The sequence below is a fragment of the Furipterus horrens genome, unplaced genomic scaffold, assembly GCF_987537825.1.
Source record: "Furipterus horrens unplaced genomic scaffold, mFurHor1.1.pri manual_scaffold_5, whole genome shotgun sequence".
Classification (NCBI taxonomy): Eukaryota; Metazoa; Chordata; class Mammalia; order Chiroptera; family Furipteridae; genus Furipterus; species Furipterus horrens.
The window spans coordinates 40,652,571-40,678,115 of NW_028327175.1; the positions used below are offsets into that span (position 1 = coordinate 40,652,571).

The 25,545-nt window shown below is 38.4% G+C and overlaps 1 protein-coding gene across 4 annotated transcripts in view; it reads left to right on the plus strand.

Moving 5' to 3' along the window:
• The window catches only part of NLN (neurolysin), a 97,118-nt gene that overhangs the window by 29,607 nt on the left and 41,966 nt on the right, over positions 1 to 25,545 (plus strand). For all 4 annotated transcript variants that reach the window (XM_090276324.1, XM_090276323.1, XM_090276325.1 and 1 more), the window contains exons 2-7: positions 3,882 to 4,141; positions 9,686 to 9,834; positions 16,548 to 16,655; positions 19,188 to 19,290; positions 19,865 to 20,025; positions 23,281 to 23,416. In XM_090276324.1, the coding sequence (XP_090132450.1) occupies positions 3,882 to 4,141; positions 9,686 to 9,834; positions 16,548 to 16,655; positions 19,188 to 19,290; positions 19,865 to 20,025; positions 23,281 to 23,416 (917 nt within the window). The remainder of the gene's footprint in view (positions 1 to 3,881; positions 4,142 to 9,685; positions 9,835 to 16,547; positions 16,656 to 19,187; positions 19,291 to 19,864; positions 20,026 to 23,280; positions 23,417 to 25,545) is intronic.

Below are 25,545 nucleotides of genomic sequence, written 5' to 3' on the forward strand. Positions count from 1 at the left end.
GCTTAGTCCATGCCCACTGGTTGTGCATATAGTTCTTCTCAACATCTTCCTATCTACTCCACTCCCTCCTACTGTGCTTTTTAGTTCCTGCACCATCTCCCTCCCTTTCCCCCCTTATCCCTCCCCACTGACTTGCCCCCATAATGTTCCCCATACGTATAATTCTTTTTCCACCCTCGTTGCCTACTTAGTTTGCCTTTGTTTCGATTCCCTAGCTTCTGTTATTGGTTGTTGTGATACAGTTTTCATTTTAATGTTCATAGCTTTGATCCTCTTTCTCCTAAACATGTCCCTTTAACATTTCATATAAGAGTGGTTTGGATCTGATGAACTCCTTCAGTTTTACTTTGTCCTGGAAGCACTTTCTCTGCCCTTCTATTCTGAATGACAGCTTCGCTGGTTAGAGTAATTGTGGTTGTAGGTTTTTTCTTTTCATTACTTTGAATATTTCTTGCCAGTCCCTTCTTGCCTGCAGAGTTTCTTTTGAGAAATCAGCTGAGAGTCTTATTGGTACCCCTTTGTACATAATTCTCTTCTTATCTCTTGCTGCTTTTAAGATTGCCTCTTTATCCTTAATTTTTGACAATTTGTTTATAATGTGTCTTGGTGTGGTTCTCCCTGGGTCCAGTTTATTTGGAGCTCTCTATGCTTCCTGGACCTGTAAGTCTATTTCCTTCCCCCAATTAGGGAAGTTCTGCTTCATTATTTTTTTACATAATTTTTCAATTTCTAGTTTTTCTTCTTCACCTTCTGGCAACCCTGTGATTCAGATGTTGGCCCGCTTATATCTGTCCCATAGATTTCTGAGCCTCTCCTCATTTTCCTCACTTTTTGTTTCCTCTTTCTGCACTGGTTTACTGTTTGTTCCTTCCCTGTGTTCTGATTTGTTAATTTGATCTCTAGTTTTCCTTCCCTCACCACTTGTTTCGTATGTGTTTTTGTTCATTTGAGCAGGACTAGCCTTCATTCCTTCCCCATCTTGTTTAAGATCCCCTGTCAGGTCTTTAAGCATTCTTATAACCAGAGCTCTGAACTGAGCCTCAGAAAGATTTCCTATCTACTGGTCCAATATATCATATATTTGCTGTATGGTCAACTGTGTCACCGGGATCTCTATCATGATCTGTGCCATCCTGACAGTTTGTGTTTACCTTTGCTTCCTGAGCGGGGCTGTCACACCTCCTACGCTATAGGGGGTGGAGCCCCGTGCACTTGTCACTATCCGGTGACCCTTCTCACCACACTGTGGCGCTTTGTGTGGGGGTGGGAGTCCAAGATGGATTCCTGCTGTTCACTCTCCGCTGAGAGACTGGGAGCTTCCTCCTCTGTCCCCACACCCTCCAGCCCTCACAGTCCCAGGCAGTGGGGGTCTTCCTTCCCTGGCATTGAAATCACGAGCTGACATGTTTGGTCTGCAGCCAGGGGTGCTTCCCAGGTGCTTCTCGCCTCCCCTTAAATACGGGTGTCTGTGCTTACCACTGTCCTGCCACTTTCGCCGCAGCCACTGCTATCAGCACAACTTGAGCTCTTCGCCCCAGCTTCGCCCCTCCTACCTGTTTGGATGAGCACCACTTGTTTATAACTTCATATGCTGGACTTCCATGTAGCTTTATTTTCTGGAACTTCTGGCTATTTCTGGTTTTGCGGTAGTTGTACTGTATTCCTTCTTAGTTGTGGAGGGAGGTGGAGCATGTCAGTCTAGGCCTTGGTCTTGGCTGGAGGTTCCTGAATATCTTTTAAATCACTTCAATCTCTTCCATTTTCTAGTTCAGTGTACCATAATCTTATGCTCCAAACACAGTAATAGCTTCCCTCTAGAATAATTTCTCTTTCAAACCATTCAGCTCACTATTTTGAATGATTTCTCTGAAATTCATATTTTATTTCATCTTTCACCTCATTAAAACACTTCAATGGCTCTTGTTGCCTTCAAAATAAGATTGAATTTTTTCATGATTCTTAAGGCTCTGCATTCAGTACTTCCTGCTTAAATTTTCAGATTTCTCTCCCCTTACAGTCTTTGGCCTTTGGATAGTGCATTGTCCAGATTAGCTTGCTCATGTCTCCTTATAGAAAATCTTCCTAGTAAAGCTCCTTTTGTGGTCTTTAAGAGTTCCCTCTACTGACCCCTATCATAGAACTCATCTCAATATAGTATAATACCCTGTTTATCAATTTGTCATCTCTACTATATTATAATAGCAGGGGTCCCAGTCAGTTTGCCTTTTTATTCTCAGTACCTATCACAGTGACCAGACACAGGACATGCTCATTAGTACAGGGTAATTGCTAAGCAAATGACCTTAAGTCGCTTAGCTTCTCTGAGCCTCAACTGAATCATCTTTTACAAGGGAATAATGTCTAACCTACCTCATAAGGCTGTTTGGGAGTCTTGTAAAATAATAGGAATGAAGTTTATTAGCATAATGGGTAAGAGTGTGGGATCTGGATCTATACACTTGGCTTTTAATCCTAGCTCCCACTACATGCAACCTTGGGCAAGTTACTTAACTTCTCTGTGTTTTAGTTTCCTCTCTGGTAATATAAGAATAATCATAGTATCTGCCTCATGGAGTTTTGTGAGAACTGACTTAATAAATGGAAAGCACTTAGTACAGTGCCTAAACACACAATAAATGTTAGCTATTAATTGTAATATTTTGTGTAAGCTCTAAAATTATCAGTACACACAAACACATACATCTGTGGATAGGTGCATACATGGCATCAGTTATTAATTTGAGTGTTTAAGGGGTTGAAGGACAGTATCATTCTTAATTTTTTCTTTTAGAATAATGTCATAGCTGTAGCAGAGTTTATATTACAAGTCTTAAATTAAAATTTCCATTCTTGATTTATATGAAATTTTGGTAAAAAAATTAATTGGTATTCAACATAAAAAGGAAATTTTTAAGTGTTTGCATGTCGAATCCCAAAAATTTTTGAATGTGCGTACACAGTAGGTGGACTTCAGCACAAGAAAGACATTTAAATAAGAAAAATTACTTGTTTAATTTATATAGGACACCTAACTTTATTTTCTTATGATTTAAATTTATGAACAATTTAATGTTTGGAAAATACAAATTTTTTAAAATCTGTAGCTATTCCAAAAAATATACAGCATCATTGAATTTTTTCATATATTTACTTTTTATTGAATTTGTTACTATGGCAGAGTTCTTGCACTGTCAAACCACACCTGAGAATTCAAAGAAAGAATTGGAACAGTGGACAGCTTATCCACCCATCATACAGTATATTAAACTTGATTCATATGCATTTTGATAATTCCCAATCATTTAAAAAGTTCTAACGAGAGTTGGTTTTAAATCTTCTGCAGGTCTTCACATTTCTAGTACAGTATGTCAGTTAACAGGTTCCACATATCCATCTCAGTTCATTCCTCAATAACATGATCTTCAACAAAATTTTGCTGGAAAAAAATGCATATTTTTAAGGAAAAAATATGTGGCTCAAGGTCCAAGACATTCATTAAGACTTGTGGTTCCCAAATGAAGTCTTCAGTTTAACGAAGAAACCCTTGTTTCTTGCCTGATCATCCAGCCTCTGCTTAGCTTGCTCAGCAACTCACCCAAACACATCAGAAGGCAGGCATTTTGTCTGCCACCTCAAATAACATTATTGCCCAAAAATTGTTGGCAGGCCCCATCAGGAGATCCTGTAAAAACCCCCAGGAGTCACATTCCTGCATTGACTCTTATATGAAAGTGTTGAGTTTTGTGCAAACATGCTCATCTGAAAGAAGTTTGCTCAATTTTCTTTTTTAATTTAAATTTAATTAGATAATACCTAATTGCATATTGACTTTAGACCAAATAAAAATGTCTAATTTTTATTCTTTTTCTGATTCTTTTTAGAGTTGGTGGTTGCAGGATTCTATTCAGAATGACTTTAGGAAGAGAAGTGATGTCTCCTCTTCAGGCAATGTCTTCCTATACTGCGGCTGGCAGAAATGTTTTAAGATGGGATCTTTCACCAGAGCAAATTAAAACAAGAACTGAGGAGCTCATTGTGCAGACCAAACAGGTGTACGATGCTATCGGAATGCTTGACCTTAAGGAAGTAACTTACGAGAACTGTTTGCAGGCACTGGCAGATGTAGAGGTGAAGTACATAGGTGAGGAGGATGCAAAAGCACGACAGTGTTTCATTATGTGGGCATCGCAAACATTTTACATTTTCTGTGTTGGCAGTCCGTTTTCCAATTTTACAAGACATTAATTGTTATGTAATGATTAATTAATTGCTTGGAATTAAATTACCTAAGATTAAAATTTTATATTATGTTGGCAAAGGTGTACACGCTCATTACAACTGCTTTCTGGGGAGCATTGACAATATATATCAAAACTTTTAAGAAGTTCAAACCCTGGCCTAGTAATTCCACATCTATGCATTTAATCTAAGGAAATAATCCAATACAGGAAAAATCGTGTACATATTCATGTATAAGCAGGTACTCTATCATAAGCAAAAGTTTGGGAACAATCCATAAGTGTCAATTAATAGAATGACTAAATAAATTATACATTCACCCTCTGTAACACTGGGTAGCCATTAAAATCATGTTTAGAAGCGGCATTTAATGACATCGAAAAAGGACATAGAAAGAAAATAAGAAACTTTTAATAACTTAATAATACAAATAATAATGGTTAATATTTGTACAGTGAGTTTACAGTTGATTTTTTTATTTTTCTCTTTAAACTTTTCTCTATTTTCCATTTTTCCTACAATTAAGATATATTGTTTTCATTATATGGCTGTTAGACTCTTTAAGAAATGAAAATTTGCACGTTTACCTCTATGAATTGGATGTATTTTGTAGGACAGTTATGACTAAACAACCTTGTCTGTGTATCTAGGCTTCATAAGAAAATAGTACTATATCTGTGAAACTGATTTTCATTAACATTAGTATGTCTCCTGGAATTTGGAAGGTTGCCCCAACCCCAACCCTAACCCTAACCCTAACTAGTGACCTGGTCCTTGCTTTGCCCTCTGTGACCCCTCAACACTGACAGTTCCCTACCCTATCTCCTACCATCATAGGGACTTGGCTACTTTCTCTGACCTCTGCTCTTCCATTTCAGTTTCTGACTTGACTACCACATGCATCACTCATTAATGGCCACTAAATATTGCTACAAGTCCTAACTTTAAACTCTAAAAAAAAGGCTCTGATGGGTCTCGTTCATCCAAGTTGAAAGGGATGGGGTCGGTCTCCATTCAGCAGAGCTTTCCCAGTAAGCATTTTCATAGGCATCTCCCACCCATACATGGTTTGCCCTTGGTCCCAGTACTCGCTCGCTTCTTCAGTCACATATGGCCAAGATGCTGTGCCAGCCCGGTAACTTACACATTTACCAATATAGAAATCAGTGGGGGGGGGGACAAAAAAATTTTTTTAATTATCTTTTTCCCCACTAATACATCTTTTAAGTATACTTTTAGTTTTGTGATGTTTGTTCTTACTATTATATAAGTTTATCTTTCTGGGTTAATCATCCTAAGAATTGATTTTTAAAGACTAACTTTCTCTTATCTGTGTATGTTCCTAGAGTTCATTCTGCCTCCAGCAAGAGCTATTAAAAACCCCACTTGTCTAGTGTCAGGTACTGGTTTTCAGTATTGTTTATAATTTGGCAGCTAGAGTATAGGTATGGTTCCAGGTCTTTGTGGCAAAATAAGGAAGGAAATGGTTTCCAGTATTATTGTTTGCTTAAGAATATGTTCCCAGTCTTAGGTTCCTGTATTTTATGCTGCTCATTTAAGTTCCTGAGAAGTTTTGTTCTTCTTAATTATCTTTTTGAGCTCATTTTAAAAAGTAAACAGAAATTATAACTATGTAGCTAATTATATCACTTAAGTGCTGTAGGTATTAAAATTAAATGTTTCATTATTTTATTTTTTTATTTCTTTAAGGAAGAAAAAATTATACAGTATTCCCTCACTTATCGCCGGCATTATGTTCTAGACCACACCCTCCCACGATAGGTGAAAATCCACGAAGTAGGAACCTTACATTTATTTTAGTATTTATATATATTTTAAGGCTTTATAAGCCCTTCCCACACACTTATAAACTGTTCCCAGTCCCTTATTAACCTTTCCCACTCCCTTATTAACCTTTTCCACACTTTTATAAACATTACTTATGTTCTTAAACATATTCTACACTCTTAAACCTACGTAACTTTAACCATATATGTATACAGTACCACAGAATCCCGCAATATAGCAAATAATCCACGATAAATAATGAAATATAATATTTTTAAAAATCCGTGATACAGTGAGGTTGTGATAAGTGAACCGTGATATAGAGAGGGACTACTGTATACTAAATCAAATCCTAAAAACATCTAATTTGGGTTTTTTTTAAGACTTTATTTATTTTAGAGAGAGGGGAAGGGAGGGAAAAAGAGAGGGAGTCCTAGAAACATCAATGTGTGGTTGCTTCTCACTTGCCCCCAACCAGGTACCTGGCTCACAGCCCAGGCCTGTACCCTGACTGGGGATCGAACTGGTGACCCTTTGGTTCACAGGACAGCACTCAATCTAAGGAGCCACACCAGCCAGGGCTCTAATTTGATTTTTTAAAACACATTATGAATTTGCTCAGATATTCGTGGCAATTCTTTTACACCTTTATTTGTAAAAATATTTTAAGACGACTCATAAAAACAAGGTAGCTTGTTTAACTGTAGTTTCTTGGTATGTAAAGGATAGCTGTACTGCTTACCATATATCACATGTATGAACTTTACCTATTTACAATACCTTTAAAAGGTTTTGGCTTTGGCCAAGATGGAGTTGTAGGTGGACACACTTCTCCTCCTCACACAACTACAAGGATTACAACTACCTCAAAACAAAGAAAACAACCAGAACTGCCAGAAAATCGAACTTTATGGAAGTCTGACAACCAAAGATTTAAAGGGGAAGTGTTCAACCATACAGGTAGGAGGGGTGGAGGTGAGGAAGCCCAGGCAGAGAGGATGCAGTGTGGTGGTGGCAGTGGCGGCAAGGCAGTGGCTACGGCTGTGACTGTCGGGCAGGAAGAGTGGTCCCACATTATAAAAGATGGGAAGGACACCTGAAAAGTGATCACAGTCCCAGATCACACAGCTCACAGTTCCAACGCCAGGAAAATAAAGCCTCATAGCTTCTGGCTATGAAAACCAGTGGGAGTTGGGGTGGCGGAAGAAACTGCTGGTCCTTCAAGAGAGTTTGTGTAGGGGCCCCCACAGTCTTAGACCATATACAAACTCAGCCACTCTAAGAACCATCACCAGGGCAATAGCTAGAGTGGTGCCAGTCGCATACTGGAAGCAGCTGAAGTGACTGGAAACGGGGTGAGTGCTGAGCAAGCAACATTATTCCCTTGCACATAGAATGCCACAAAGCAGTGAAACAAGTCACCCCACACTGATGAGTACCCAAGGCTCTGCCCCTTGCAACATAGTAGGTGCGGCAGCTCTACCTAAGACACAGGAGCAAACACAGGAAGGGTGTCAAGTTGAGGAGACAGGAAAGTATGGCCCAAATGAAAGAACAGATCAAAACTCTAGAAAAAGAACTAAGCCAAAAGGAGAGAGCCAACCTGTTAGATGCAGAGTCCAAAACACTGGTGATAGGGATGCTCAGAGAAATTATTGAGTATGGCCACAAAATAAAGGAAGAAGTGAAGGTTATACCAAGTGAAATTTAAAAATATATATGGAGATCCAATAGTGATGGAAAGGAAGCCAGGATTCAGACCAATGATTTAGAACATAACGAAGAAATAAATATTCAACCAGAACAAAATGAAGAAACAAGAATTCAAAAAAATGATCATATAAGAAGACTGGGACATCTCCAAAAGTACCAACATCCAAACCATAGGGGTACCAGAAGGAGAAGGGAAGAGCAAGAAATTGAAAACTTCTATGAAAAATAATGGAAGAAAACTTCACTAATTTGGTGAAAGATAAAGACATACAAGTCCAGAAAGCACAGATAGTCCCAAACAAGTTGGACCCAAAAAGGACCACATCAAGACACATTATAATTAAAATGCCAAAGCTAAAAAGAAAGAATCTTAAAAGCAGCAATATAAAAGAAGAGACTTACCTAAAAGAATTCCCATAAGACTATTAGCTGATTTCTCAAAAGAAACTTTGCAGGCAAGAAGAGGCTGGCAAGAGGTATTCAAAGTGATGAAAAGCAAGGATCTACCACCAAGATTACTCTATTCAGCAAAGCTATCATTTAGAATGAAAGGGCAGATAAAGCACTTCCCAGACAAGGTAAAGCTAAAGAAGTGCATCATCACCAAGTCTGTATTATGTAAGGTGTTAAAGGGACTTATTGAAGAAAAAGAAGATCAAAAACTATGAACAATAAAATGACAACAAACCCAACTATCAACAACTGAATCTAAAAAACAAAAACTAAGCAAGCAACTAGAACAGGGTCAAAATGATAGACATGGAGACATATGAAGGGTTGTCAGCAGGGAGAGGGAAGGTGGAGAATGGAGGGTAAGGTACAGGGATCAAGAAGCATAATTTGTAGGTACAAAATAGATAGAGGGATACTAAGAATAGTAAAGGAAATGGAGAAGCCAAGGGATTTATATGCACGACCCGTGGACATGAACTAAGTCTGGGGAGGGGGGTGGTTACTGGAAGAAAGGTGGAACTGGGTGGAGCAGTGACAACTGTAATAGCATAATCAATAAAATATACCTAAAAAAGAAGTACTATAGATAAAAGTATATTCATTGTCATAGCATGACCACAACCAGCACTATAAACCATACTCTTTTGTTTCTGTAGTACGGGTTATTTCATTAACATCAGATTTTTGCCCAACTAAAGTCAAAATGCAAATATATGAAAAACCCATGAACCAAGTTTAATATGTGAAAATTAGAGTAGACTACATTAGCACCATCATTTAGCAGGAATCACCCCAATATTCAGCTCTTTGCTGAATGTATCTACTGAGTTCCCCAAGAATCTTCTGAAATTGTTTGGAATTCTTTATGTTCGTATGAATATTTGCATTGGGGGAGGGTCCGTAACTTCAATTAAATTATTTAAGAAGGCTGTAATAAAGGTTAAGGACTTCTAAATAAAAACCATCTCACTAACTTGGTGTACTTAAACATCCTCTGTCTCTATCCTTCCCCAGGCTGAAACTCTACTTCTCCAGTCCTCTACTGAGCACTTCCTTTTGCCCCACCATCTTCTGGGGTTCAGCCTTCTTTCTCCATGAGGCACAGCCCAGCACCCAGATCATTCATTTGATGGCTAACCTGCTCTGCCCTGTATTGTTCTTTACTTTTTTATACACTGTTCCCCACCCCAAATCCCCAGATTATAAAATTTCTCAGTATGTATAAGAACTGTGCCTTTATCTTTCTATATTCCCAGTTTGTAAATTACAGCCACAGCATACATTAATAAGTGCTCACTGCACACCTTTATTGTTCCTAATGCCACCAGAACAGCTAAGCCCTGCATTAAATGCTGTTTTCTGATAGCCTTAGGAGCCTTTATAGAAAGTATAAAATGAAAAGCTTTTATCAGGATAATCATTCATCTTGATAGGAGGTATCTTTCTTAATACTGACTTGATGAGTTCTTACAGTTTTCTTTTCTATTAACAGTGGAACGAACCATGCTAGACTTTCCCCAGCACGTCTCCTCTGACAAAGAAGTACGGGCAGCAAGTACAGAAGCGGATAAAAGACTTTCTCGTTTTGATATTGAGATGAGCATGAGAGAAGATATATTCCTCAGAATTGTTCATTTACAGGTAAATGATGTTATGAATCCCTTTAAAAGGAAAAAAATTAAAATTAAAATCTTTTGGCAAGCAATAAAAAGTGCTTGATGCTCCTAGGTTTTGTTTCTAGTTATTATAACCAGAGGCATACACAGTGTTATATAATGTTATATTATACCACTTAGGTTTATGTTTAGCTGTTAACCATAGTCACTTAAGACTAAAGACCAAGTGTAAAAGTGTACATGTATAAATCTAAGGCTTCTCAGCCATCGTGAACTTGATGGTTCAATGCAAAAACCTCTTCGAATTTTCGAAATATGGCAAGGTTTATATTAGATCAGATCAACTAGAAGCAAATGGAATTGAGTTGTTTCTCTGTATATATCGTGTGGTTCTGGCCATGGTATTGATGACCTGTTGCTGTTGCACGCCACAGTCGATCTCCACACGCTTGGGGACTAGCACAGAAGCCACGGATAATGAGTGAGTGTTTTTGGTCTTTTCATCACCAATGTTGATTAGGTTTCTAGCCTTTTTAGCTTACCTTTGCTTTGAATTTTTATTTTCATGGCACCTCAGCAATTTGTTAGGAAAACAACCCATGTTTTATAATCCTAGACATTTTTGTTTAATTTTACATGCTGCTTTATGCAAAAATCCTAACAGTTTTGTTCCTTTTAGCAAATTATGACAGAGTTGAAATAAAAAAGCATTTTTTCAAATGTTTTATTTGTAGCTCACTATAGAATATGTAATCAAGACTTAATTTATACATATGAGAGGATATGCTGTCTATTTCTCATGTCAGACAAGAATTTTTCACCCTATAATCTGTAATCATCTCTGTGGTTCAAAATTGTTTGTCTCTGGCACTATAAAAATAACAAATTAAAACAACTTTATGATCATTTTTATTAGTTAAATTTTTTTTTTATTCCAGTTACTATTTTATGGAATTCAAATCATGGCCTTTATGGTTTCTTTTTATTTCGTTCCCAATAATCTAATTTCCATTCTACCTATGTATTACATATGTTTTAAAACTCGCCTCAGAATTTCTAATTTTCTTTAACTCTGTTTTCATCTTGACTTCTAAGTTCTCATTTGAGATTGTCTAGCCTCAAAAAGGTACTTCAACCTATTTCCATTAAGCAACTCAGTCACTCCCCTTTTCTCCTCCCCCAGCCCTAGCAACTGACAGTCTGCTTTCTGTCTCTATGGATTTGCCTATTCTGGATATTTCATATAAATGGAACCATGCAGACAGATGGTTTTACTAGATTTAGCATGGTGGTCACATCATAAGATTATATAAATGTCATATCACTATGTTGAACACCCAAAACTAATATAATATTATATGCTAGTTATACTTTAATTTAGAAAAAAATTTAAAGGTATTTTAATCTTAATGTTATTGAGTCTAATGTTTTTGTTCCACCTTTTCTGACTTTTATGAATGTTACTAACATATGAGAGATTTGTCACTTTAGATTTCTTTGTCATACTTTAAAATTTTGTATATATTGTGGACTGATCCCACCAAGTTCAAGAACAAATTGCCACCTGTGTAGTAGACTAAACAGTAGATTAGCACAGCGTAGTGAGCTGATAAACACCAGTGCATTCATCAATTTGTATATTTTGGGGGCTGGTTCACTCCAGTGTTTTATTGTAATAATTTATAATAGTTTCAGATTTGGTCTCATAATTTTTCCTTTTTCCAATAGAGTAATTAACTCTCATCCATGTAGATTATCGTGTGAACATTTTTAGGAACTTTTACAATGCTGTTAAGGCTACATCAGAATAATAAAAAATAACTATCATGTTTGTTTATTTATTGGAGCTTATTTGGTGAATTTAGTTACTTTTAAGTACCTTCCATGACAAATAGTTATGTTTATTTGTGCAGTGTTTTTTAAAATCTAGAACTGTCAGTATCAGTTCTCTACTGTACTTGCTCACTTCAATAAATGGCAGATCTAATTCTCTATTCCTGACAAAGATTTCTCACTTATTGGTTAAAAAGCCAGCAAACATCAAAAAAGGTTTTACAGACACTCTTTCCAGCCATACTGTTAAGAAAATGTAGTGTCTTCGTGTTAAAACAATCCAGACACATATTTTATTCCAGTGGCCTGATAAGTAATAACTACAGAAGAGGGATTCTTTAGTGAAATAGAATCTGCAAGCTAAATTGGGAAATATAGGTGTCTATTATAGTATTATTTATATATTTTTAGAGCTGTGGGCTTTGGTCTTGCCAATTAGTGATTTAAACAGAGGAATTTTATGTTGCAACGTAAATGAATAGATCATGGGATTAAATATTGTGATGTACTCAAATAGTCACAGAGACCTAGTGCCAAAGTAAAATACAAGAACCTGTGCCTTAAAACCATGGCAGAAAAAAAGAGAGAGACAGAGAGAAGGAGGAGAGAAGGACGGAAAGAGGGGAGGAAGAAAACTATGTTCAAATTTCAGTATGATCATGGTAATTCCCTTTACTTACCAAGTCTTCTGGATTTTGAAATGTATTGAAGCTAGTCATTGATCGTAGTCAATAACACTGAAACTTGTGTCTTTGTTAAGCTCTTAAAAGTCTAGGGGTCCCATATAAAGCATTGGCAACCTTGCCTTAATTTCAGACAGTCACTCCTCTTTTTTGCTTTCCAAGTACTTACCTCTCTTTTCATTCACAACATGATAGGCATTATTTGCTAACGTATCATTTTTCCTTCATATGATTTAAAACACCTTGATGATATTCATCTTTGTCTCCCTGGTGCCTGGCATGACTAGGAGCTCAGTAAGTGCATGCTGAATGGATCTGAACTAGTCGTGCAGGGTGGTTCCACGCCCCCAGTGTCTTCATGCTGCCTGTGGCCCACACAAAGCAGTGAGTCTGTGACGGCGTATTGAGTCAGCAGTCAGCAAGCAGGCCTCTTGGCAGCCCTGCTACCCTGCATGTAGGCAGTTGCCAAGGAACGTCCTTGTCACAGTAATAGAATAGAAACCTAACAGTGAGTGTACTGATTAAAAAAAAAAAAAAAAGACCAGAAAAAACTAAAAATATAACACATTTAATTAAACAAGTTATACCTCTGTGTAAGCTTTTGCAGTAATAGGACCTGCATTATCATAGTCTGTTATGTTATATTTCTTTAGCATATTTGACATTTATGAATCCATTTCTCTAAATGGTATTCAGAGGGATATACTAGCTTAATCCTCAGAGTTCTTTTAACAACCTCGTAATTTTATTGCAATTGTATACACAATACAATACAGAAAATCTCACTAAGATAATTTTCATTTACATATTTTAGAAACTAGAAATGTGAAGGTCTTGTGAAGAAAAGGACAAAAAGTCATGGGACAGAAGATGGGGAGAATTTCAGGAAAATTAAGAAAATTCTTCACTTTTTATTATGAAATTCTAAAGAATTTTGAACTAAGGATGGTGTATTAGGCAAAGTACTAAACTAAGAATTTGAAGAATTTATTTTTACCCCATTTTACCACTAAAAAAGCTGTATGATTTTAGGAAATTCATTTACCCTCAGCCTGTAAAATGAGTATATAAGATACAAATATATATATGAGAGAGAGAGAGTGTGTGTGCGCATGCGGGTGTGCATTCACCCTTTTACATAACAGCTCTTTGTTACAGGAAGACGTTAGGGGAGAAACTAAATCTTATCACCACAGAGATTTAAAAAGAGCTCTGCTTTCAGATTATATAAACTTGAAAATTACTTCAGAGAACTTAAACCCCACCCACTCACCCTTACTATTAAAACGGAGTAACTTCGTCCCAAAAGGCCTGAGACCTGGTTCAGATACGAGGGGATTAAGTGTTTGTTCAGGAAAGAAGGTGCGACCACAACAGAGCCGTCTAGAAGTGCTGATGGATTCCCTCTTAGAAAATCCTTGGGCAGTAATTCTGACCTTGCCGGGCAAGTATAAGAGAGAATATTATTGTGACCCGTTCTGGAACAGGAATGTGCTTTAGAAGCACATTTTAGAAGTGCCTTACTCCTACCAGAGACCTCCAAAGATTTCCCAAGACCTCAGAGTCAGACTGGCAAAGCGTGTCTGGTTGTAATTGAGGCAGACTTTCATGGTGTCATTTTTGTGGTAAGTCACATATTTCAGTAACATAATTAGTCATATTTTAATTAGACCTAATTCAGGGCTGATTTTTCTCAGAATTTCTCCTACCTCTTTACAGTTGTATTACCTATTTGAAGGGTAAGTAGTTTTATCTAACCTAGACCATGAATTTGATGTTTACTGTGCTGAATATGAAGGGATTTATTTATTAAAAATTGCATATTTATTCTTACATGTTTAAACTTCAGTCACCTTCAAAGTAGGCTCCATTGGATGCAATACACCTATTGATACATTTTTTCCCACTGCTCAGAACAGTTTTGAATTCATTGATTTTGATGCCTTCTAGTGATTTGCATTTTTTGTTTCACCTCTTCCACATTGGCAAAATGTCTCCCGTTGAGGACTTTTTTCATCCAGGAAAAAAAAAAAAAAGTTGCTCAGGGTGAGATTGGGTAAATAAGAAGGGTGGGGTACTCAGCGAGGTGTGGGCAGGTGCAATTGTAAATTACCCATTATGAAATGGGCAAATGCATTGAAAGAGTCTTCAAAAAAAAAAAAAAAGAATTCATTGAAGCCAAACACAGCCTCTCACAACACCACCATCTGAAACACTGATACAGATGGATTCCTAGAACACTTCCCTAGCAGGGGAAGCCTATACTACAAAGGATCCACCCCCCCAGAAGATAATTCCTTTTGGGGGGGGAGTCCCCACTCATATACTTCTAGGCTTTCTGAAGTAGCAGCCCAGGTAGGGCAAGTCCTGGCCCACGTAGTTGAGAGCTCATCCTAAGTGTAGAATAATTCTGCTTACATTACCTGGTGAGGCTTGTGATGAGCCCTCTGTCCTAAACTCAGGGTTAATTGTGACCCAGAGACCCCAGGAACCCAAATACCCGCACTGCTGTCCAGCTGCATGCCTGGCTTCTGTCTTGGCTCACTGCCCTGCTGGAAAGGCTCTCTGCTCTGGAGCTCCACCTGCTCACTTGGGTCCTTCACAACTTACTCAAACCCTTCTCACCAGGGATTTTTTCCCTCTCCCCCCACTACACAGAGCTACTGCCTACGTTCTCCCCAACCTTACAACTTCTAGTATTGTACTATCTAGAAAACTCCTGCTGCCGTGCCCACACCTCAGGACTGTTCCTGGCACTGTTAAAGCCAGCCATCATCAACTCAGGTTATCCATCACGTCCGCATGAACACTGTGATTTGAACTGCTGGCCATCCCTGAGGGAACCAGCCCATAGCTGTTTATCTCCCTGGCCATTCTGGGTTTCTTCCCATTGCAGAACCTGCTGCTGAGATCCCAGACTGTGCCAGTACCAGCTAGGGGAGGTTCAAACTTTATGCATGCCAGCATGCTCAGAAATGCTCCAAGGACATAAGAGGGGTTGGTTATTTTGGAAAAATGAGTCTAATTCTCTGCCTCCACTGAGAATAAAGGCAGAGGAAACTGTGACTAATGTATGCACAACAAGAGCTTTACTACTGTGACAAAAATTTTTATTGGTAGATAAGGTGAGAAACAGATTCTTGTATTAGGTAGCACCCTCATTTGGAGTACAGCTCTACCTGCTACAACAAAATGTTAAAAATTACAGATTTATTGCAGCCAGAGCCTTGTGCCAGCAATCTAAAATGGAGGTTCTAAAGCTAAGATGTAGGTAGTTCTTTTAGATATCTAATTAGTTGGGAGTCTTTCATGAACACATGGTACAACCAGTGGTAGGTCTCTAAGGCTGTAGAGACAAGTCCCTCACTGGCTTTCAACCCAGCTGGATCTATTACTCTTCTGTCTGGCGTCCATTTCCTCCCAGGGACCACAAATTGACCAGCCTTCCAGATGTGCCATGTATATTTGGCACCTGTTTTGAAGAAACATCTGGTGTTTTTATACCTCGCTATGGCCAGGGGAACTTTTTATTTTCCTCCAGGGGCCTTCGTGCTTTTGAGTGAGTGCTGTCTGTGTTGCCGCATGCAGGTTGAAGTGAAATGTCCTCTGTGTGCTGTGCAGACTCACGTTCCCCAAATAAATGTTCATACACAGCTTGCTGTAGTTCCCTGATTGCTTTTGCCAAGTGACAGGGAGGCGATTTGAACGTGTTGGAAGCCTTTTGCTGAGGTTTTCTCCAACTGCCCTTTTTTGGTATGTTGGCAAAAGAGTCCAACTCTCCATTTGTGTAGACTTTGTCCTTTATTTGTATGCCTGCCTCTCAAGTGGAACCAGATTAGCAAATGATGGAAAATTAGATCCAGATGATCTGTGATAAGAAGTATGTTTTGTGAAAAAGACCGCAGCGTCATAGAAAATGGTCAGAGTGAGATTATGCAAACATTTCTATGATCACACTTTCAAATGGTACAGGAGCTCTTGATTCTGATGCAAGGCAGGGCGATTTGGGTTAACTTTATTTTTTATTCAATTATTTTGTTTTAAATGAGCAGAGGCTCCCTAAAGCATAGAAGAAATTAGGTCTTCAAAAGGGCCTGCCTCATAACCACCTGTGTGCTTCATAGTCCAGCAGAGATGGTGAATATATTTGCTTTGGCCTCATGGTTTATAATTTACCCAGACACTGTAGTAACAGAATGGTTGTCATACTCTTTAATTCCAGGAAACCTGTGATCTGGAAAAGATAAAGCCTGAAGCCAGACGATACTTGGAAAAGTCAGTTAAAATGGGAAAAAGGAATGGGCTCCATCTTCCAGAACAAGTACAAAACGTGAGTTTGTATTTCCTTTTGTTAGTACAACAAAGGGAGTAAATAAAGCAAAATGCAACAACAACAGAACAGGAAGTACATATTTTAATATGGGAAATAACACGTAATAGAAATCCATTTACAATGTATTTGATAGTCAGTGGGTTTAAGTTCTACAGTACAACTCCAGTTCACTTCATGGTGACTGACAAGCAACTGGTAACTTAATTTTTCTTTAACCATGGCCAAGTTTTATTTGTTTCATATGTGCTGGGCTTATTTTCTCTGCTCTATCTTACATTCCCTAATACCTAGCTCCAGGCCTTAGTATTTCCATTCTCTTGGTCTTACAGAGATAGGGCACTGGTAATAAAATCCGTATGAGGGAGAGTTTTAAAACCCGCACTTTGAAATGGAATACCCTGTGATTAGTATATGGCCCTTAAAGGTGGAGAGATTAGCTGGTGAAAAGTGCTCCTCAAACTTTTTCTTTTGTCTAATGCCAGTCACATCTTCCAGTTTCAGAAATTAAACTTGACTGCAGAATTAACTACTCATTCTTTGGAAAGGAAAAATAACCCATGATTTGCTTCCAGGGGATTCATCTAGGCAGTAGAACTGGAAACAAGTTTAAAAGAGATCCAGACCAACTGATGTTAGCATGGTAGATACAGTACTCCCTCACCTATCGCGGGTATTACATTCTAGAGCCCCCCGCGAAGTAGGAACCTTACATTGATTTTAGTATTTATATATATTTTAAGGCTTTATAAACCCTTCCCACACGCTTGTAAACGGTTCCCAGTCCCTTATGAACCTTCCCCACTCCCTTATTAACCTTTTCACACTTTCATAAACACTACTTATGTTCTTATACATATTCTACACTCTTAAACCTATGTAACTTTAACAACATACGTATACAGTACCACAAAAACCCCACGATACAGTGAAAAATCCGCAATAAAAAATTAAATATAATATTTTTTAAAATCCTGCAATAAATGAACCGCGATATAGAGCGGGACTACTGTGTACCCGAAGGCAGCGCTGAGATATGGGCACCTCTCTCCCACCTACATGCCCTTTCAACACTTCGGGTCCTCTCCATCCTAGTTACAGGAGAAGTGTGACTGATCTCACTTACCTGACTTTGCCCTCCAGGTCCATCATCAGCTCTGTTTGGGGCAGGAACTATATTAGGTAAAATGTGTTTGGTTGTAGCTAACAACATCCTGTTGGAACAATTTAAACAAAAGAAAAGATTTACCTGCTTGTATAACTGGAAGGTCCAGAGGTAGTCGGGCTTCATGGATTAGTTTGATCCAGATGCTCAGTGGTGTTTTGGCCACCGGATTTTTCTACCCCTCTACTCTTCTTCACGGTTAGTGAAATCCAAAGGTGTCTCCTTTTATTTCTAAAATGACTGCAAATCTAAAGACCCCACCACTTAGAAGGACATAGAGAAACCTCCATCACACCTCTCTTCATGTGTTAACAGGCTGAATCATATGCCTAACCCTGAACCCCCCTTTAGTTGGTGGATTGCCAGGCCTGGGTTACTGGAACCAGTCACTACGGCAGTGCAGACGGGATTACCTAACTGGGGCAGGGGCCACACCCCTGGAACTTCAGGTAGAATCAGGTCTCACTCAAACAACATGGCTGCTGTGGAGTATAGAGGAAGTGGAAGGGAACTTGGGGAGACAACCTGAATGTCCAAAAAGGACAATGTCTGTGTCAAATGGAGTGTTCCTCAGAATTACCTGGAGGGCTTGTTAAGACTCTGGTTACAGGAACCCACCTCTGTGAGCGTATTTCAGTGGATTTTGTGTACGTCTCAAGAATTTTCATTTCTAACAAGTTCCCAGGTGAGGTTAGTGCTTCTGGTTAGGGCCACAACATGGAGAACCAGTGTGGTTTAAGTGAATTTCATTATCTAGCATTTTCAGAAAAGTGAGACACATTAGTAAAATTATTTCATGTTTTTTTTTGTGGTTCCCTTCATATTGCTTCCTTTAGTCTCCCACCTAATACTTTTTAGACAGATGTTAGGGCTCATAAATCGCATTTGTTTGAACATAACCTTTTTTTCTAAAGCAACCATGGAATTAATTATTCAGTTCTTATCTCTTAGCTTACTTCAGCGCCAAGTACTGATTTACTAAATTTTGAATTAGGAAAGATTCAAAAATACGATCATTATTAGCGGGCTAATAGATTCCTTCATTCACTCAGCAAGTGTGTGTGTACTATGTGCTAGATTCTGCTTTGACTATACCTCCTAAATTTACTCAGTTCTTGCAACTTTATAAAAATTTCTAACGTGTCACCAGGGTTGCCATTTTGTTCCTGTTACACACAGATACTCATGGACACAACGCAGAAGAGCACAGAAAACTATTTAATCAAGCACGTGTCTAAGAAAGTACTTCCTGAGAGCTGGGGACAAAAGTTAATCTTCATATAAAAGTGAAACTTACTTGACTGTTGATGATAACAATAAAAGATTCATTTTATTGTTAATGTCCTTTATTTATATTTTTGTTTCAGGAAATCAAAGCAATGAAGAAAAGAATGAGTGAGCTGTGCATTGACTTTAACAAAAACCTCAATGAGGATGATACCTTCCTTGTATTTTCCAAGGCTGAACTTGGTAAAATGTTGTTGTGTTTCTAGATTAAATTATATAATTCTGGCAGATAGTGTCACCTCACAGTTTGCCAAATCAAAGTTAAAAGAATTGTTGAGAAAATGATCCAGTCTCCTCTACAGAATCCACCATCCCTTCTATAGAACAGACAACCAAACCATGCCTGGGTTATAGGCTAATAAGAGTGTACACTGTTTCTAGAGACAGTCCTGAGAAGATCTCATAATCTGCCTTGGATAACTTATGCTGTTGTTTAACAGCCTTCAGTGCCTTGAACATTTTTTTGCCTCACAAAGTTTCTTCAGTGTAACTTAAACTACTTTCTTCTTATCTGTTCTGGATCTTGCTTGGCTTAATTTACCTATTCTCCTTCAAAATTCCATCTGCGCAAGTGCACTGAAGCCTATTCATATTTTCAATTAGCATCTCCTAAGACACCTGTTCTCTAACCACCACCCCCATGATATTATAAGAATTGTCATTTTATTTGAATTTTAACGTCTCCACAAAATGCCTAGAGTTCTTAATGGCACCATGCCAATGTTAAGTTAACCAATAATGAGAGAATTTTTTGCAGGTGCTCTTCCTGATGACTTCATTGATAGTTTAGAAAGGACAGATGATGACAAGTATAAAATTACCTTAAAATATCCACACTATTTTCCTGTCATGAAGAAATGTTGTATCCCAGAAACCAGAAGGAAAATGGAAAAGGCTTTTAATACAAGGTGCAAAGAGGTACTTGTGAATGTTTGGTTTTCTGTTTTGTTTTGTTTGTTTGTTTTACGGGGCTGTCTGAAACAATAGGCTTGAGGAGGAATACCGCATTCTCAGACAAATCTCTGCAGTTCAGTAGCTCTGAGTGGTAGTCTTTGCTGCAGGGGAATTGGCTTCTCCGCCACCTGAAGCCCCAGACTGTGGACCACAGGTAGAGCCTCTCAGCAAACTTCTTTTCCTCCATCTTTGCAAACTGACCAATTCTCACTTAAGCGCATCTTTCTCAAGTAATCTTTATAAAAGTGACAAATACCAACAAACACACTTACTAGTTTTCCCAAACAATTTCCCTACAGCTAAGGCTCAGTAGGTAATTGGCCCGCCTTCCAAGTTATGGCAAGCAACAGTTTTAACAAGCGTGATCCCTGGTGTAATGAGGATCACCAGCTTCCCAGCCTCAGTGTCTGTCTGCACCTGCCACTCCTGTACATTCTTCATTTTTGTTATAGCAGCAGCCTATTCCTAGTATCGGTCCTGTGCATGTAGCTGAAGGAACTATACAAAAGTCAGCTAAAAGCAGAGAGATGCAAATAAATAAAAGTTATTTCTCTTCAGAAAGCATTAATGGCTTCCAGGGGCTGGGGAAACTGGGGAGGTATTTTTCATGGTTACCAAGTTTATTTTTGAGGTTTTGGAAGAGTGTTGTAGACAGATAGTGTTAATGGTTACACAATAGTTTTAGTGTAATTAGTGCCACATAACGGTACACTTAAAAATGGTTAAAATGGCACATTTTGTGTTTCATGTTTGACAACATTTTTTTAAAGTTTATTTCTCTTGAAACTAACAGTACAGAGGTGAGTGTTGTTGAGCTGAAGGACAGCTCTGCCATCCTCAGTGTGTAGTGTCCAAGGTCATTGTTGTCGCCTTCGGTTCACAGCTAGCAAGGCAAGCATCTCCAAAGAGATGACCCAGAAACTTCACTCATCACCTCATTCTTACTCCACAGTCCCACAGGTAGCTTTAAGGGAGTTTGGGAAGGGTAGTCAGGTAACCGTGTGTCCAGCAAAAACTCAGAGAATTCTAGTATGAGGAGGAAGAATGGGGAAGTAGGTATTGGGAGAAAATTGGCAGCCTGGAGAGAAGGTCTAGGGAAACTGGAAAAGGTGAAAGAAAAACTCAAATCAGTTAATTTTAGAACTTGGAGGATTATACTGTGTGTTCGTCTTATGCATGTTTCCATTCTAATTCTAAAGTCGTCGTCGGCAGCCGTCCGTCTCGAGAGACGATGGTGTAGCTTCTTAAGAGTCTCTCTGCACCGCCGAGAACGGCTGTGCAGTCTGACTCGGGAGTGACACGGTATCTGTCTCCTCCCGTGTTGAATCGACATCTTGCGATGACGCTGGAGTGTCCTCTCCAGTGAAGCTGAAGCTACAGAGCCTGGGCAGGGTGATATGGAGGGTCTGCTGTTGCCCATGCAGCAGACCCCCCCTCTCTTCGCAGCTGAAGGGTCCAAGGGAAAGACGGAGTCAATACAGCTTGGCTTCAGGTGCGCCGCAGGAGTTGCCGGTGTTGACTACAACGTCAAACCGCCTTAGGGACTCCGGCTCCGGATTTTCTGTCGGGGTTTACTCCCTTAGCCTTTCCCCTGAAGAGGTACGCCGCAAGGCAGCGGAGGTTTTTTGGAGTCAGAGTTTTCCTTCTCTGATGTGCCCTGACTGGAAGATCGAACCAGCGACACTTAGCTCGCAGGTCGACGCTCAATCCACTGAGCCAAACCAGCCAGGGACTAATTCTAAAGTAATTATAACATAATTATGTAGTTTGCCCTTACACCAAGCACTTTTCTATGTACTTACATATATTTTCATTTGAATCTTCATTCACCCTATGACTTAGCTATTCTCATTATCTGTATGTTACAGGTAAGAAAACTGAGACTTTGAAAGGTTAAGGGACTTGCCTACAGTCAGACAACTAGTAAGTGGTGGGGCAAAACTTGGAACCCAGATAGTTTGACTTTGGTGCGCGATCTTGCTTAGACATGTCTGTAAATGATTTGCTGATTTAATCATCGGGAATAGTTTTTTTTGACGTCAACATTTATTTACTTTTTCTTTTATTATTTAAAAACAAAGTTCTGCTAGGTGAAATAAGCCAGACACAAAAGGACAAATATTGTATGATTCCACTTACATGAAGTTCCTAGAGTAGTCAAATTCATGGAGACAGACAGTGCAACAGTGGATGCCAGGCGCTGAGGAGAGGGAGAATGGGGGGTTAGCATTTAGTAGCTAGAGAGTTGCAGTTGGGAAAGGTGGAGAAGTCTGCAGATAAGGCAATATCATTATTTGTATTTTAATACAAATAAAATAATAGAAAATGATTGAAATAATTTGAGAAAAATCCCTGAAACATTTTTAAGTGTAGAGTTCTGTGGCGTTAGGTATAGTCACATTGTTGTGCAACTGTCACCGCCATGTATCTTCGAGATTTATCTGCTTTTTAGCATGTGTCAAAAGTTCTTTCCTTTTGAAGGCTAAACATTTTGTTGTATGTATATACCACATTTTCTTTATTCATTGATGGACATTTGGGTTGCTTCCACCACTTGACTGTTATTCACTTAATGCTGCAGTGAACATAGTTGTAGCAATAATTGTTTGAGTCCTTACTAGATCATATGATAATTCTCAGTTTAATCCTTTTTTTGAGGAATCCCAGTATTGTTTTTCACAGCAGCTCCACCATTTTACATTTCCATCAGTAGTGCACAAAGATCCCAAATTCTCCACATCCTTGTCAATGCTTATTATTTTCTGTTTTATTGTTTTCTGTGTTGTTTTGTTTTTAATAATAGCCAGCTAATGGATATGAAGTTAAAGTGGCAAATTTTGTATTATGTTTATGTTACCACAAAGAAAAAATAATTTAGGCACCATTATTTAGTGCAGTCCTATCAATGAGACTAAATGTGGATTCACTATAGTCCTTAAGAATACATTTTCACTCTTAAGTTTACTGTATCTAAAATTTTATTGACCTCATAACTATCTCCTGATGTTTAAAAAGTTAATTGTTTCAGAAATATAATTAGATTGTGAATCAAAAAAATAAAAGTCTACAACACTGAAATGAAGTAATTTATTAGATGTCGAGATGGTCTAAAAACATTTGACAGTTTTATAAACCTAAAAATACATGTAATAACTCTTTTAATGCTTTCAACCCAATTAATTGTTAATATTTGTTTTTGTTGTCATTGCTTATTACTAGGAAAACAGCAAAATACTACAGCAGCTACTCCCACTTCGGGCCAAAGTAGCCAAGCTACTCGGCTATAGTACACATGCTGACTTTGTCCTCGAAATGAACACCGCAAAGAGTACAAGTCGTGTAACAGCCTTCCTAGGTTAGTTCTTTTTTTTTTTTTTTTTTAAATTAATTATGTATTTCCATTTCTATGATTGTTTTACTGCATGATACCAACTTGACAGAGGGCCTTAGACTCTAATATTCTTTTGAGGACATCCTACTTGTTATTCATTCAAGAGAAATTTATTGTTCACCTACTATGTATTAGATACTGTGCTTGTTTCTAAGGGTTGCTCATTGTTTATATTACTATTATAGTCCTTCTATATTATATAGTCATTCTATATTGTATCTGGATTGGGATTTTATTTTTTTTATTTATTTTTAGAGGGGAAGGAAGGGAGACAGAGAGGAAGAGAAACATCAGTCAGTTGCTTCTCGCACACCCCCAAATGGGGACCTGGCTGGCAACCCACACATGTGCCCTGACTGGAAATCAGCTGACAACCTTTCAGTTTGCAGGGCAATACCCATCCCACGGAGCTACCCAGTCAGGGCTTAACTGGGGTTTTTATACTAATGTCTTGACAAGACATCTAGGGTTGTTACAGAGAGTATTAGCTTTTCACCTTTGTTCACTGCCATAATTTTATATTCCAGAAGCCACTTACTTTATACAGAAGTAATATACAATAATATGCATCAAAACTATTATCTAATAACCATATTAACATTTATTTTAAATCACTTTCACTAATCTTTTTAAAACCATGATTCTTGTGTCCATGACACTTAGTTATTGGCAGTGTGTCACTCCTCCCCAGCCCCATCTTAGTCCAGGTGTCACTTTTTCAGCAGTCACTCTGGGTTTCTCTTCCACCTTAGTGGAAATGGTTGAATAGCAACCATGGTATAGATACTGATTTTTATTGTAATCTTTTCTAACCAGAGTTTACCAAAGTTTAGCTTTTTCTTTAACTTTCCGTATTGACCCCTTTCAGACTGTAACAACTTTTCAAAGTATTGTAGTCTTTTTCTTTAGTATTTTTTTATTAGCTTAATTAAGTGAGAGATTATTAATGATGGATTAAAATCAACCTTCAGCCCAAGATTTACTCCACTACATCCTCAATGCTGTACCTTGTGTCATTAATGTATATGTTGTCACAGATACGACATGTAGTAGGTGCTTCATAGGTGGTATTTGTTATTATATAATTCATTTATTCATTCGTGAGACATTTATGAAATAACTATTCTGCATTAGGCGGTGTGCTAAATGGTAAAACCATAGAGAGTAATTAAATGAGGTCCTTTTCTCAGTGACTATTCCCTGAGTGGAAACAACAAAGATGTGAACAGGTAATTGCCATAAATTCTGATGAACATTATACAAAAGTGGCTCAGGGAGTTAACAGGTTTGATAAAATGTTGTAACTGCATATACGAAAAATTTTCTTTAAGAACTACCTGATTAACTTAATTCCTTTAAAGTAGTTTCCCTGTAATTTGAAATAGGCATATTGCCATCTGAGCTGTCCGCTTGCTACCGATATTCACGTAGTTTCTGATAGGCTCACTTAGAATCATAGCTCTTTTACCTCCTTTCTGTTCACAGCACTCCTCAGCTGCTGCCTTCAGCTCCCACTCTGGGCTGCCTCTGTAGTGCACATGCCGCTTACAGGGCCAAACACGTGCTCATCTTATATATGCACCCCCTTGTGAAGAATAAATACACAAGAAGAGCATATTCATTTAGCTAAATACACTAAAATAGTCAACAATTGACCACAATATATAAAGTGCAGTACCCACCTAAAAAGTGGACTATGTCCAAATAGACCTTCTTCATAGGAACAGGGTAGTGATAACAAAGCTCATGAGCATCAAAGGCATTGAGCAATTTTTAGCAACACTCGTCACAGGTCACATTCGATTTATTTTCCCTGCCTACCTTTCTAAGGAGCCGAATCTTCTTGAAGAATAATCACATATGTGAGTTTAGTTTCACTCTTGCTTTTTTCCCTAAATGATAACATTCTCGTGTCAGAGTTCTCTCTGATAAACTTCAGCTTTGTTGGTGCTGTGAGGAAGTCGTGGCCTAGTTTGGGTGATGCTAACAGAAAGAGGGGCGAAGAGCCATAAAATAAATTACTTGAAGAGAATAACAGTGCTGTCAGGTAGAGCCTGCTTTCCCTTCCCACATCCCTCCCTCCCACCACTCTT